This window comes from Hirundo rustica, chromosome 3 (genome assembly GCF_015227805.2).
Source record: "Hirundo rustica isolate bHirRus1 chromosome 3, bHirRus1.pri.v3, whole genome shotgun sequence".
Taxonomy (NCBI): Eukaryota; Metazoa; Chordata; class Aves; order Passeriformes; family Hirundinidae; genus Hirundo; species Hirundo rustica.
In genome coordinates, this window is record NC_053452.1 from 36,923,026 (window position 1) to 36,938,859 (window position 15,834).

The following is a 15,834-nucleotide window of genomic DNA, read 5'->3' on the forward strand; positions in this document are numbered from 1 at the left end:
TCACGTTTCTCCTTCACTTGTAATTTTACCCTACTTTAATAATCTGGTCTGAAATTTTCTATCCTGCCCCAAATCCATATTTTCCATTGTAATCTTTATAAATGTTCTGTCCAAAACCAGTTGAAGGTATTCATGAGAACAAGGAAAATAAACACTCATGTTAAAACATGAAGGGGCATTTCCTTCAAAAAATTTTGTCTAATGCTCTAACACAGGGACTTGACATTTGTCTGGGTAATGTCTTTTCTCCTGGATTTGTGCCTTGTGCTCTTCCCTTTATAATTCACTAAAATTTGCACAAGTGTCCAGTCTCTGAATAACTGTATTTTGCATATCCATAGTAAAGGTTTTGTAGAACTTCGCAGGCAAATCTTTGAAATCTTCACTCCTACAGAATATGCTTCTGCCTGTGAGGGAATTAGACTTTGCTTTTAGCTGTAGCCCAGGACTGTTTTGAACTAGCATCTGTCAGTACTCTGATCATACAAGTGCACTGGTATTTTCTAAAATGGAAATACTAAAATCTTAGAGTTAATAAAGCAATGGCACTACAAAATTTGTATCACTCCCACTAATACAACACCCAAAAAAGTCTGGAAAACAGAGGAGAAATATATTACCGCTTGTTGACATGATCGCAATATTGATCCTAAGGAATGTTATAATTTCAAAGCTCTGAAGCGACCTAGCACATCATAAAGGTTATAAGATTTATGTACTTCAGTATAAAGATGGGCATTGGTAACACAGGTCTTGTTTCTACAAACCTCAGAACAAGTGTGAGGATGCAGAGCTGCCAGATGTCCCTGGGAGCCCCGCCTTGCTGAAGCAGGAGAGTGAGCAGGCTCAGCAGTTTGCCCACACGTCGCATTTGAGGTAAGACAAAATAATGCACACCTTGAGCACTGTCTAATCTTTAAATGTAATTTAATCCATCTACTTCAGACTACTTCTTCCAAAGCACTTTAAAATAATTTGTACAGTGTCAGTAAAAAGACACACAGAAAACTCCACAGCTGAGGGCCCAACAGCTTGTAAATTAGATTTTGCTCTTTTGCCTTGTAGCAGAAGGCAGTATGAAAACACTTCTTAAAAGGTATCCACAAAGGTATCTTCTATGTGTTTTCCTCTCAAGAAAGACTAAGCTGTATGGTTTCATCCAATACTGTCAAGAAAAGGCGGCAAACTTTAGAAATAAATACTGTAGGAATCAGGCAAAACTAGAAGTTTCAGAATCAAGTTTTATGCTTGAATTGAGGATAACGCCATGTCCTCATTTCTGTAACCATACCTGTGTGTTGCCTGTGTGGAAGCAGACCACAATGTATGCCTTTAATTTGTAAGTAACATGAAAAATGCAAACAAATGAAGAGGCTACAACTCAGTGTACCACTGAGCTGAGCCACAACGAGTACTGGGAGGTTCCTTGCCTTCTCACAGCAGCTGAGGGAATTTGGCTCAGAATTAGAAGCCAAATTTAGGGTTTTCGATAGTAAGGCAGAATTGAAAATGTGAGCTGGAAAGCCAGTGGGAAAGCAGGGAAGAGTGAAAGTCAAAAGAAAGCTGCAAGTTAATGAAGGTTAAGAATGCGATCTGCAACCACAAATACATATGCTTTAAAAAGCATACCACAGATGCTTTATTTTAGGCCACAGTGGCCTAAATAAATAGTCCTGAATCATGGAGCTGCAGCTGGCTCCTACATATGCCTGGCACTCTGGGCAGCACTGAGGATGTGGCTCCTTCTACTTTGCTTACATCTCATGTTTGGCATGACCAGAAAGCTGCCAAACTGAGCCAGAGCAGAGCCTGCATCAGGAATGATCTCGCTCCCCTCCACGATTGTGGTGCCGCTGTGTCAGGTTGGCTCAAGCGCTGAGCGTTCAGTACGGCGCAGATGAGGCCGAGGAAGCAGGGACACCTCTGGGTGCAGAGCAGCAAGCACAGATGGTGACCGCAGAAGCAGCAGCCATGAGGCGGCACAGCGGCTGGACTGAGCACAGATCTTCTGCCCCGGATCTGAAACTACTTGAAGCATAATGGTAACCCTGCACCACGTGGGATCACCACATAAACGTAGCCTGAGTGAGCTGTCCCAAACACACAGGTTTACAGGTTCTTATTCTGATTGTAGTCTGGTTGTTGTAATTTTCCTGACTTACCACAGTATTGCGACCAGAGTTGAACTGCATAAGTACATATGTACAATTTTTAGCAACCTAAAACAATAGGATGTTGCACTTGGTTAAGTTTCCAAGTGATTTGTGTTTTACAGTCGTGCTGCTTATTTATTCATCTTATATAGTATTGTGCAACACTCAGAAACAGACAATCAGAAACAACATTGCCAAGGGTTGTTTAACAAAGAATGGTTTGGATCACTCTACAAACGGTAAACAATTTGTACAAGCTCTATGCTGAAGCAATCCCAGGATAAAACATTGCTCAACTAATCCATGGGATTTTGTAAAATTAAGAGAGAGGAGGAAAAGACCCACAGTCCCAGGTACAGGAAAGAGAGAAATCTAGTGTGGGAGGGCTCTCCACGGAAAGATGCAAAAGGAAGAGGTAAGAAAAGAACAGAGCAAGGTCAAGTCCATGAGAAATTCCAGCTGATGCTCATGAGGATTTATGAACAGCTTGCCAGTATTCAAAAGGAAAGGCAAGGGCTGCCATGGTTAGAAGTAAAATTAAGAACTGAGTCTTCAACACCTGATTTACGTAAGTAATTCTTAACACTTGTGAAAACCTCTTAGGGGTTAAGGAGTTTTCTTGGACAAGGGAGGACTGTGGCAGACATAACAATTCTCTCTGAAAAGGCAAATGAAGACTCTTCCTTTATCGAATTCAATTCCTCCTCCTTTATCGAATTTTTACCTCCATAACAAGGATGCTTGTCCACATATGTAAACAACTTTATTCAGAGTCACAGAGGTACTGATATCCCCCAAAACCCCTGCATCTGGCATTCCTATCCAATCAATCAAATTTTTTAAGAGATTAGGCCTGAATTCCTCTCCCTTAATCCCAAACAGACTCACTTGTAGCCCTTCAACTCTTTTTCTTTTCCATATATTATATCAAGTAGGAATTTCTAGACCTCAGAAACAATTCATTTCACGTGGCATACATCTTCAGTGATTCAGTCTTCAGTGCCTAACAAAACTCAGGAATCTGGGACTGGTTGCAGTAGGACCTAGAACTGGGCAAAAAAGAACATACATTCTCTAAGAGCAATTCAGAACTCCTATGCATTTACAAATAAAAGAAATGAGAAGAATAGAGAGCAGGCAGGAGGGCAATTTGTAGAATATAACAGAGACCAAGGGACTAACCAAGGTCACACAGAATCAGAGCCTAAAATCTGGGTGAATGTTCAGCGTATACAGTCAAAAGAATACTCAGGGTGTAATGAATGCAATAGGGAGCCAACATTGTAAATAGGACAGGGGGACCCGCTGGTATTATCACCAGAAAAGAAAATATCTAAAATAGGTTCTTTCTTTCCTAATAGTGGCAGAAGTCCTGAAGACCAAAGAGAATTGAAAAAGTGAAAAGCTTCCTTGCAGGATAATAACAACAACAACAACAATAATAATAATAATAATGATAATAATAATAATAATAAAGTAGCAGGATTTATAACTCCTAGGTTTCTGCTTTAAATGTTGAGTTTGCAAGTTGTGGTAGTGGAAATGTGGAATTCTTTTCTCTTCCTGCAAGGAGCCAGGAGCAATCCAATTGCAATGCAACTACTTTAGCTGCTGAACAAAAGAAAGGGTTTAGGGACTTACTAACAAGAGCTGGAATGCCTGGAGTAGAGGCAACTTTTTACCACAGCCACCAAGAAAAGGGCAAATTTACCTGCTGGCAATAAGAAATTCCCAGCACTATAATATAAATAGATATATTTAATAGCTACCTATAATATATAATAGGTAACTGATCCAAGCTCATCCTTGCCACCCAGATCCAGTGCATGGAACAGGTCTTCTGTCCAGTGGCAAAAGATGAATGCCATCCAGATTTTTTCTGGAATTTTGCCAGAAGATGTCCATGTCTCTTCTTTGACATGAGACAGATGAAGGAGGGAGCTGTGACAGCTTTTCCATAGCTGAGGGGTTATAGCATATGAAATTTGGGTTCAGTCTTCTGATAGTGATGGAGATACCAGAACACCCTAACCTTGGTCCCACAGGGATGGAGCTGTCTTTGCTCTTTTTTGAAGCTGGGGTATTTGTGCAGGATCCTTCCAGTTCACCATAGAAGTGAGGCTGGGAAAGGGAAGCTCACTTTTTCCAGCGCTGCTCAGAAAAAGTGGTTTTGACACCTCTGTTACTTGGCAATGACAGGAAGATGCTCCAAGCCAACAGATGATCCAAGGCTGATGCTAGTCTGCACAAAAAACGAGCATCACCATCTGGAAGAGCCTGGGACAGTGACAGCAGGCAGGATTACACTTTTTAGCAAAGACAGAAGCAGTAGCAGCCTAGCCAGCACCGGGCTCACACCCTGAGCTGGGCTGACTCCCAGGCATCTAATTTTGTCTAATCCCTAAATGCTACCAAAACATTGTATTTTCTTCTCATGACGTGACTGTAAAGAATCCGAAATAAACGTTGCATTTTCGTATTTTCTCTTGTTACTGCGAAAATGACAAGAACAAAGCAAAGGCATTCTGTTTTCTTGGGAAACGATTTCCTCCCTATCTGGGGGTTTTGCAGTCCCGGTTCCCGCGGGGCGCCGTACCCACACGCCTCTCGCCAGCTCTCCCTGTGCGGGCGGAGGCGCCAGATTTAAGAGGAAAAAGGCGCCGTAAGCGGGAGAGAAGCGAGCTCAGGGCGGAGGCGAGGCCGGAGGGCAGCGGGGCCGGCCGGGGTGCGAGCTGCCCGGCGCTTCCCAGCCTCATTCTCCCCGGAGCCGGTGTCAGGTATTGAGAGGAGGGGTAGGGGCCCGGGGAGGAGATGGCTGGAGGCTTTCCAGCCCCGGCTCACGCAATGCTAACTCCGCACGCAACGGGGAGGCGACAGGCGGAGGAGGGGAAGCTCTTCGGCTTCCTCAGCCCCTAAGATGCAGGCGAGACTTCGCCTCCCGACAGCGAGAGCTGCGAGCCCGCCCGCCACCCAGCTCCCCTCCCGGCACCTCCTCCGCTAAAACTTTTGGCCCCGGCCATAAAAGCATCCGCGGCTCAGCCGCTCCGCTTGGCGAGGGCCCAGGGGCAGCTGGCAAATAACCGCGACCCCTCAAGCCAGGGGACGGGCCAGGCAGCGGCGATTTGCCAGCGGGGCCGCCCGCGTCCCACCCGCACCGCGCCGCGCACCGCGGATGCCGGCGGGTTTAAAGCCGGGAGTGCCAATGCCAGGCGCTCAGAAGTGGCGGCTCCGGTTCCGCCTGAGCCTGAGAGCAGCGGGCCGTCCCCTCCGCGCCCTCTGAGCCGCTCGCCTTCGCTCCCTGCAGCGGGCCGGGCGAGCCCCGTCCCGTCCCCGCAGCCCTGCAGGCGGGGGCAGGGAGAGAGAGGGAAGGGGCGCAGCAGCCCGCTCGCTCCCGCTCCGCGGAGCTTCTCGGGGCAGGTGGGTGCCTTGAGTTAAAGAGCTGGGAAGGTGATAACTGAGCTGGGATCGGGCGCAGCTGGCATTTGCCTGCATATGACCTGCCAAGCTCCGGGTGACAGGTACCGGGACTCCTAATGAGTTTCCCAAAGGCTTGGATCTGAACGCCGCCGTCGCCGCTCTCGGAGCCGCAGCTGTCCATTAGAGCTGCCGCCGGCCGCACAGCTCCTCTCCATCCTCCTCAATGTCTCGGATGGAAGCAGCGTGCAACAGGTCAGTTCTGCTACAGGAACCCGCCGTTTATTTCACCCCTTCACCCCCTCGCTGCTTCTAAAAGGCTGGAGCAAATGGTGGGAACGGGCGGTCTCCGGGCACGGGGATGGGAAGCGGGACCAGCACTGCCACGCAGAGTCCTCAGGCATGCTCCGCAGCCTGCGATGCCGCGACGGGCCCGAAGGTGCGGGAAGGGCTTGGGACGGAGAGGGTTTGGTGGCCGTGTGCGGAGGTTTCTCCCTCCGGAGAAGCGGGAAATTCCGACACTGGGGCGGGTAACCATTTCTCGCAGCGGGTTTTTCGCCGGGGGCAGAGATGTGCAGCGCCGGAATTAACCTGTCTCCGGCGCAGGGCAATTGCCTGCATCTGCCGAGGCTCGTCGGGAGAGAGCATCCTCCTGCTTCTCTCTGTGCCTCTCTCAGCCGCGACCTGTTGAATCTCTCGCTGAGAACTTTCCCTACCGGAGGAGAGACAGCAGCGGCGCCCCCGCCAAGTACGACTTCGATCTCTTATTAGGAGTTCGCAAGTTACTTATCGATTATCCCTCGTTTTTCGCACAGGATTCGGGGGGCTTTAGGCACACAAGGAGCGCACAGCTAGGATTCGCCCGGACCCCAGCGCTGGGACGGCTGCCGGCGCTCCGCCGCGCCAGCGTGCCCCGTCCGGGCTTCCCCTTGCCCGCTGACCTTTCCCTTTCCCTTGCAGCATGGTCCTCGAGAGGCTCGGGGAAGCCCTGCACGGCATCCCCCCGTTGCAAAGCTCCCTCCTGCTCCTCCTCTGCCTGCTCGCCGCCGTCCACCTGGGCAAGCTCCTCCTGCAGCACCGGCAGCGCCGGCGGCAGAGCCAGCGCCGGGCGCCGCCGGGCCCTTTCCCCTGGCCCCTGATCGGCAACGCGGCGCAGCTGGGCAGCGCCCCGCACCTCTCCTTCGCCCGGCTGGCCAGCACCTACGGCGCCGTGTTCCAGCTGCGCCTGGGGCGCTGGCCCGTGGTGGTGCTGAACGGGGAGCGCGCCATCCGCCAGGCCCTCGTCCGCCAGGGGGCCGCCTTCGCCGGCCGCCCGCCCTTCCCGTCCTTCCAGCTGGTGTCGGGCGGGCTCAGCCTGGCCTTCGGCGGCTACTCGGAGCTCTGGAAGCTGCACCGGCGGGCGGCGCACGCCACGGTGCGCGCCTTCTCCACGGGCAGCCCCGCCACCCGCCGCCTGCTCGAGCGGCACCTGCTGGGCGAGGCGCGGGCGCTGGTGGCGCTGCTGGTGCGCGGCAGCGCCGGCGGCGCCTTCCTCGACCCCTCGCGCGTCCTGGTGGTGGCCGTGGCCAACGTGATGAGCGCCCTGTGCTTCGGCCGCCGCTACAGCCACGGCGACGGCGAGTTCCTGCGCATCGTGGGGCGCAACGAGCAGTTCGGGCGGGCGGTGGGCGCCGGCAGCCTGGTGGATGCGCTGCCCTGGCTCCAGAGTTTCCCCAGCCCCGTCCGCGCCGCCTACCGCGCCTTCCGCGACCTCAACCGCGACTTCTACGGCTTCGTCCGCGGCAAGTTCCTGCAGCACCAGCGCAGCCTGCGCCCCGGGGCCGCCCCCCGCGACATGATGGACGCCTTCATCCGCCTGCAGCGGGAGCAGCCGCGGCTGCAGCTCGAGCACGTGCCCGCCACCGTCACCGACATCTTCGGCGCCAGCCAGGATACCCTCTCCACCGCCCTGCAGTGGCTGCTCATCTTCCTCATCAGGTACGTGCTGGCGGGGCGGCAGAACACCGGGGCGCACCCCCGGCCCGGCGCGGGCGGGACGTGCGAGCCCGCCCGGGGTGCGAGCGCCCGCCGGCCCCGGGGGAGCCCGGCTCAAACGGAGCCGCGTGGGCAGAGGCGCTGCTGGGAGGGCTCCCGCGGCAGCAGCAGCCGGCCCGGGCCGGCGCACGGAGCTCCCGGGCCGGGCACAGCCTGGGGCGCGGCCCCGGCGGGGACCCGCCGTCGGGGCGCGGGTCTTTGAGACCGGGCAGCGCCAGCCCGGGCAGCGCCGGGTGCCTCAGCGGCCTCCGATTAACTAACACGGAAGCTCTGGGAAACCTGCCAGAAAGAGATAAGAAAGTACAAAAGAAAAGAAATCCCACCCTACTCAGGCTGTCGGGTTATGGTGCGTAAGGAGATGCTGGCAGAAAGGCAGCCGAGTAAAACCTGAAAGTAACAGATTTTAGCAGGTCAGGATCAAGGAGATCATAGGAACAGGATAACAACCGCTTAAGCACGATAAAGAGTTCGTGCACCGGTTTACAAACCCGCTATTATGCGTGTGTGCCTTCCTTGCCATTGCGTGACTGGGCAAGGCAGACCCCTTGGGCAGCCAGCCGGAGCTGCCCTGGCACCGCCGGGGAAGCTCGGAGAGCGGAGGTGGCATGAGAGAAGGTGCCATTACACCGACTCGCTTGCCTATCCCGGCTTCTTTCATCGCCTGCGTAATTTGTAGACTTATGCAAACCTTATCTACTCGGTCGCTTCTTGAAAAACAAGCAAATATTTAACACTCAAGCTGAGGGTGAGACACCCAGTGTTCATGTAACTTTTGGGTTTCTCCCCAGTTCTCATGTTGGCCCAGCATCTGACATGCAAGTCTGCTGCAGGAGGAAAAAGCAAGGATGCAGAAGCCAAACTGAATACTAAAAACAAATGAAGGCTTCTGGGCAGAATGTGTGCTTTTAGACGAGCAAAAGATGTATTAACTTTTTGATCTTGTTTGGTTACTGTGTAGCCTTCCAAACTGGCAAGGCTTCAAGACAGTCATCTTTAAATACAAAATAGAGAAAACATAATTTGATATTAATTAGAAAATGCCTTCTCAAACTAAAAGTGGGATGTTCATAAAGCCATTCTGACAATTTAATAATTGGGATTTTTTTTTTTTTTCTAGTTTAGAAACCTGCAGGCTTTCAAAGCTATGAAATATATGTAGTGAAAACAAACTCCATGCTAACTTTTAAAAGTCACATAGAGAGCTGGAAAATCAAATTCCTGTTCCCATGGAAAATCCAAAACTTAGAAGAGACAAGTAATTCTAGTTTTAGAATTAGTTTTCAAAATTGGATCAGAATATTCCATTTCAGCACACTTCAGGCTATTGTTATTTTTTATGTTGAGAATCAGTTATGTGGGATATTAAAATAAAAACTGAGCAAATCTAAAGTTACACCATGGGAAGTTTGCTTTTTTCTTGAAGTTTTCAGCTGAGGTCTACACATTCCTGCAATACATTTAAACTCTGCTCAAACTGCATCATTTAGGATAGCAGAGAGATTCTGTGAAAAATGTTTACAGCAAAGATTATTTGTAAGAAAAATCCTTTGAAAGTGTTATGTACACACACGCGTCTCGCTTTGAATGACAGGTATCCGAAAGTGCAGGCTAAAATGCAGGAAGAAGTGGATAGGATTGTTGGAAGAGACCGTTTGCCGTGCGTTGAAGATCAGCCTCACCTGCCCTACATCATGGCTTTCCTGTATGAATCCATGCGTTTCAGCAGCTTTGTGCCCGTGACTATCCCACATGCCACCACAACCAACACCTTTATCATGGGCTACCTCATTCCCAAGGACACCGTCATCTTTGTAAATCAGTGGTCAGTGAATCACGACCCAGCAAAATGGTCCAACCCGGAGGACTTTGATCCAACAAGATTTCTGGATGAGAATGGGTTCATCAATAAAGATCTTACTAGCAGCGTGATGATTTTCTCATTGGGAAAGCGTCGGTGTATTGGAGAGGAGTTATCCAAGGTGCAGCTCTTTCTCTTTACCTCCATACTGGTGCATCAGTGCAATTTTACTGCTAATCCAAACGAGGACCCAAAAATGGACTTTACCTATGGGCTGACCATTAAACCTAAGCCATTCACCTTGAATGTTACACTTAGGGATACGATGGATTTGCTCGATCAGGCTGTGCAAAGACTGCAAGCAGAGAAAGCAGCCAGTGAAAGTCAGCTGTCAGCAAATGCCTAAGTAATAAACCTTGCATCTACAGATAACCCCCCTCTCTCTTTTTAGACTTACATAACTCATAGCTTGTTCTGCTTGTATTTTTGGTACATAGCAAATACACGTTATAAAAGCAGGAAGAAAAGTTGCACAAGGTATAGTTCAGTCATCTTTTTAATTCTAGAAGGAGAGCCGGGGAACAATATATTAAATGAAAAAAAATATGCAATTTGAGAGTAAGCCTTTTCTTTTCTAGCTTGTTCACAGAAGTTGTCATTGTAAAGTGCTTTTTATCTACTGGCTGGTTGGAACATCTCCAGGAACAGTCCCTATAATCCTTTCCATGTCTCCATGCGCTATGCCTTAACTCTAAGTTTGCCTTCCATGACTCCACACTCAGAAGTGAAGTCTCCTATTGAAAAACAAACAAAAGCAGTTGCTCGGGACACTGCAGCCTGCTTCTGCATTGACTCTGCTGGAAACTGCCATAGGCTCATGGCAGCTCTGGTGTTGTGGCTGCTGGGATGTACATTAATGCCTCAAGAATAAATGTTCACATGCTCTTTGGTAAAATGGCAATGTAAATTCTTGCCTTCAGCATTCCAAAATGTTTACATAAATGCCTAAAGAAATAAAAGTCTTGCTTGTAAGCATGTTTGAAACTATAATTCACATTTTATATGAAAATCAACAGAATGTCCTAATATAGTAACTTTCCACAAAGTTTTGAAAGATCAGAATTTCTATGTCACTAGATGGCAAGGATGATACAAATCATATGCCAATCTGTTCATTAGCATGTTCACAAACAAAGTAAGTATTTGAATTAGATTTTTAAAGGTATAGCTGAATTTTATGTTTCTTTAGCAAGGAGTTCATATTGTTGTCCCTAAGCACATAGGTAAGTCCAGTAAAATCCACATTGGCCAAGGTAGGTAGAAGAGATTGGGGGGGGGGGGGGGGGGGGGGGGGGGGGCACGGTTTATATTAAAACATTATTGCCACAAACCTCAAGTAAAGCAAATAATACCCCTACTCACGAGTCATTCTGTTAGGTTGAGTTAAAGAGTATATCTGAAAATCAACTATGTACTTTTAGTACAATTTGTTTGGAACAAAGTCTCAGAAGGAAAAGTAATGTTACGTGTCCTAATTATGTACCCATTAACTGAACAAAAAGTACTTTTACAATATTTGCGAGGCAAAGTTCATAATTTTTTTTAAAAAAACACTTATTATTTTAAAGTAAAACACATGAAACTTTATGGCATTGAATCTCCAGCTAATGTTTGTTTCACAAAACTGCATATTTCTCTAGAAAGCAAGCAGCCCTATATAAATGCCTGATTTGAAAAGTGTTGTGCACTTCTTTGGAGCTGCAGGTCACGTTTGATTACTCATGAAATCCATCAGACATGAGAGTACCTCACATGACTTGCTGTGCTCAGCTGAGTACCAGATGAAGTATTAGCAGAGCTAGAAAAAAGGTTACAGTGCTGCACAGTGAAGTGGCTCTGCTGAGACCTAAGCAAGCAAGGATTTGCACTGTGACTTCTGACAGACGGCTGGCAGCTGGGACACAGCTCCTGCTGATGCTGGGGAGAGCTGGGTTAACAACGCAATCCCCATCTTCGGTACCAGCTGTGCTACTGGTGTAAAAACCTAATCAAACCTACAAGCACTGCTCTATAACTCCACACAGTAATAATGTACCTGCTTAAAATCTCTGGCTTCATATGCCATCTATCATCTCTTTTTAGAGCTAAAAAAAGCTTTCTGCTACATACACATGGAGTAACCTCAGGTGTTTTTCTGAATTATGTACAAGTTTGTGATATCCCAGAACTTAGCCTATACCTGTGAAAAGCTTTATAAGATACTCAGCATTTTCATATGGAGATCTACATTAGATCAAATGCGAGCAAAACAATTTTTCTTGTACCTTTTCAAGTACTGTTATTAAAAATATAAAGTATGTAACCTACAGCTGAATATCTATTCTAATGCAAGGATCATCCATTCATATTTTAATAAAAAATGGCTTTTGCAGTTTTGTACTCTTCCAAAAGCTTTAACTGTGCATTGGCTACTAATGCAAAATCCACCCACACTGCTCTTTTCAGTCAGGGGGTTACACACTATATAGCTGTTGGTCACATAATGCCTCATGTAATCTGTGAAGTTACTCAAATTCAGTAGCACCTATTTAGAATGTATGCAGTCATTTAGCAAGCTAAATTCTGTGGTCATTTTGAGATGTATCATTGTGTTACCAAAATACTAAATAAAATTATTCTTACACTACCATTGCTTAGTTTATATTCGGCTTTCTAACATCAAGATAAAGAAAATTATGATTTCTGATTTGGAAAGTATTATTATTTTAGATATTTGTTCATATACTTTTCATATACTTCTTCCCATTCCTGGATTTTAAGGTTTTTCTTCCATGCTGCTCTTACAGCTTCTCAGGTCTGTCTGCCTTTCATACCCTGCCATCTGTGTTCAACTTCCTAACGCTCCTTGCTAAGAACATTCCCTGCTGCTTGCCTCAGCATTGATCTGAATTCTCCTATGTCTTTTGCTTTTTTCTAATACCTGTTAATCTTTCCTCAGCCTGCACACAATCTCCTCTGCTATGTTCTTCCCTCTGGCATTCCATTTTACTTCCACCTCCCCTATTTTCAAGCCCACAGAATGGTTTTCCTTTCTCTTTTTCTCTCCTATATATATAGTGCTGGCATCTATATACTCCTGACACTGGGGACCAATTTGTGCTCTTTTGGCCTGGGTATATAGTTAGGAGTGCCAGGAATGGAAATCTCAGGGCCAAAGAGGCCTTGACATGCCCTTGCAAAGCAACCTCTCACAAAATGAAGGCAATCCTGTGGTGAAGGGTGGCTGTTACGGCAAATGTAAAACATTTCTTCATGATGAAGCATCTCCCCCACCCCTTGGTCTTCTTTTCCTCAGTATGCCACACAAGCCTGATTACTTCGGAGCTGTCTTAGAAATGACCACACTTTCCCTAACCCCAAGGGAGTGGAACAAGAGCTGGGTGGGACAGGAGGCTGGGCAGACTCATGAGCAGTAGTTTCCTTCTGACTGGAGATATTTTGAGCTGGAGTTTCTCCCTATGGGGGCAGGCTCTAAACTCAGGCTGAGCTGGTGAAATCAGGAGCACAAGTGGAAGAGTCCTCCTATGAATAGCTAAGGGCCTGTGGAATAGGTGTAGTGTCCAGAGATAGCCATGCAGTGTGTCCAGGGCAGGGGCTGGCCAGTGGGACAGCGCTGATTCAGAGCAGGTGTCCTTGGGAAAAGCCAGGAGCACCTCCCTCACCAACCTGTCACTGCAGGTTGTCACCACAGCAGTACTAGACAAAGACAGGTTGCTCTTCCTTCATGAAGAAAAGCAGGAGGAATCTAGGCAGCTGTATTCAAGACAAGAGTTCTCCTTCAAAAGTCTTCTTGCTCAGATTGTAGTGATTTCAATGGTTTGGGAAAGCCAAATGTCACCTCATGCTTGCTTTTTCTGTGTGTGGCACCCACACACTCAGCCCATCTCCCAGAATTTTACTAACCTCCTTTATTCAGGTTGAAATAAGATAATAAAAATCCAGAACAAACCCATAAGAGGCAAAAAAGCCCACAAAGGCCCAAAACAGAAAGCCTGGATTTAAGTATACATTTTTTTGAGAGGCAGTAGCTGTCAGACCACCCCGCTATGTAACAAGGAAGGGGAGCAAGTAGGCTGAGCTAGCAGAGTTGATACAGGTTATGTTTATACCAGCCAAGTATACCATTACAGTCCATATGAAACCAAAGGAAACTTGTTGGCTTCAGCAGGAGCTGGTTCAGAGCTGCTGAAATCCATACCAAAATACAACAATAAGGAAAAGGACTCCTCAGAGCCTGAGCCACAAGCACTGCTGTAAAGGTGTGTGGGGGTGCTGTCCAGGATCTGTGCAACAGCTCTTGGTACCAGCATAGTCATGGCACAATGCAATCAAGAGCAATGCCAGTTAGATTTGCATCAGACCCAGTGGGGTTTTGTGAGTTTCAGGGACTGATGCATAGGTCTGTAGGAAACTTTCAGAATATCCAACCAGGGAATCGGAGACTAGGCAATTGGGAACTCACATTTTACCTGATAAAAGTTCAGGAATTAGCCTTGGAAAGTAAATAGTTAACATCTGCCTTTGCTGCATCTTTGATTTGGTTAAACATTACTCAGATTTTTCCTTTGCCCACATAACAAATCCAGCTTGGGATAACACTGAAGGTGGATCTGGCTTTCTTCATGAATGAAGAGAATGGCTGCATTCTGAATGGTGCTGTTATTTTGGCATACAGTACAACACAGACACAGTGATTTGAGTTTCATCAACCTCTTTGCTCTTTACCGCCCTGCATTTTTGCAGCTGACTTCTTTCCATGTTTCAGTCACTTGTACTCAGACCAGGCCAACTCACTTAACTGTCAGGTGAAAACAAGCTCAGTGTTAAGCACAGACAGTCTGGAACGCTTAAGACAGCTGTAGTTGATGCTTTGACAGCCTTCCTTTTGGGCTTTTTGCCAACTTTTCAGACAGCTCCACAAACCAAAAAATTAGTTGCTCGGTTAATGTTGCCCTTTCCTTCAATACTTAGTGCAGATCTCTCTCCAGCTTGAAAGCAGAGCTGGGGCTACCCAAATCAAAAAAGAGCCGCTCAGATCTATGTTCTGGGTCTTTACTGGATGTCTGGACAGCGATCAATCAGTATAGTTCACTCAGGAGACACAGGATGCTCAGGCATTTCAAGGGCACATGGGCGGAGGCAGGGAAGGGAGTGGATTCACAGGGGACTCATTAACGGTGCATGAATCAACTGCTGAGCCACACAGGAATCATTTGCTGGAGTGGCTGAGAACTGGCAGAGGAGAATATATGTCTGGACTGCAGCAAGATTTCAGCTGGGAAGGAAGTGTGCAAAGGGTCTCTGATTTCCAGGAAAAGAGAGGTGGTGATTTTACATTGCTTGTAAATACACACACAGACACAATATGCTAGGATTAGGGTGATAAGAATCCATATGGTATTAAAGATATTCACATCAGCACCAGGGAACATCAAACAGAGAGCATTAGGACCAAACCTTACCAGGCTGAAGACATGAGGAGTGATTGTTTTTCTGAAAGCTTTGGAAACAAAGGATGTCCAAAAATTAAGTCCTGACTGCCTGTTAACTCTAATAGATCTGGGAGGCAGCAAACATGGAAACGAGAGATGAGGAACTAAACACCAGGGATGAGCTGCAGGATTTGAGAACAAAACAAGTCAACAACAAAAGGTCATGGATAGTCTGTCGTTCTCCTTGCCTTGGCACCCCCAGTACCTGAGAACAACAGGAGGAAGAGACAGCCCAGCTGCAACAGTCTGAACACCTTTTGGGGGATCTTCCTCTTGACATTCAGGCAGAGCAGTAGAAGAAGCTGGCACTACACCAGACAGAAACACTTCTGATCTACAGCGTCTGTTCAGAGCAGTTCAGTTCATTTATTTGAGCAAGCTGAGCAGGAAGAATTTGGTATCAGTTGGTTATTCTCACACTATAATTTTATCTTCATCTGTATCTGGGCTTGCTCAATACTCCCCAGGAAATAATGGCATATATATTGTGGCATGCTCCAGAACTGGGCTTAATCTCTGGTATTATTGGTATGTTTTCAGTGGTGGCTCAGACCAGGCTTTATTTCCACAATGTCCCTTCCCCCAGTCTGACCTCTGGTAAGAGCATAACTTATCATGCAGAAACAGGCTTCTAAACCTCTCGTGATAACAAATGGGATTTCACATAATCACGTTTTCTCTGCTAAAAATAACAGAACACTCCCCACTTATTTAGACTGAAATAGTTCTCCTCATAATAATAGAAGTGGACATGTGGAGTGAGACACCTTGCTCCAAGTGCAAAAGCAAGATTGATCAAGCAAGACAAAGTCTGATTTCACAAAGCAAGTATGGTTTGCAATTGTCTGCAGAAGAGCATGCAGCAATACCCTATGCTTCTTTT

At 47.3% G+C, this 15,834-nt stretch overlaps 2 protein-coding genes across 5 annotated transcripts in view; one reads left to right on the forward strand and one right to left on the reverse strand.

The window, feature by feature from the left end:
* The window catches only part of RMDN2 (regulator of microtubule dynamics 2), a 152,702-nt gene that overhangs the window by 71,715 nt on the left and 65,153 nt on the right, over positions 1 to 15,834 (reverse strand). The gene's annotated exons all lie outside the window — the stretch shown is intronic.
* Positions 4,809 to 10,735, forward strand: LOC120749971 (cytochrome P450 1B1). Of its 3 annotated transcripts, none has more exons than XM_040058059.2 (4): positions 4,809 to 4,930; positions 5,672 to 5,822; positions 6,528 to 7,544; positions 9,193 to 10,735. In XM_040058059.2, exons 2-4 carry the CDS (start codon positions 5,794 to 5,796, stop codon positions 9,803 to 9,805), a joined length of 1,659 nt encoding a protein of 552 aa, XP_039913993.1. In that variant the 5' UTR covers positions 4,809 to 4,930; positions 5,672 to 5,793; the 3' UTR covers positions 9,806 to 10,735. The 3 variants fall into 3 exon arrangements, with proteins under 3 accessions (XP_039913993.1, XP_039913994.1, XP_039913992.1); XM_040058060.2 differs by lacking the exon at positions 4,809 to 4,930 and adding an exon at positions 6,174 to 6,315 and having other exon boundaries at positions 5,500 to 5,822; XM_040058058.1 differs by lacking the exon at positions 4,809 to 4,930 and adding an exon at positions 5,507 to 5,570.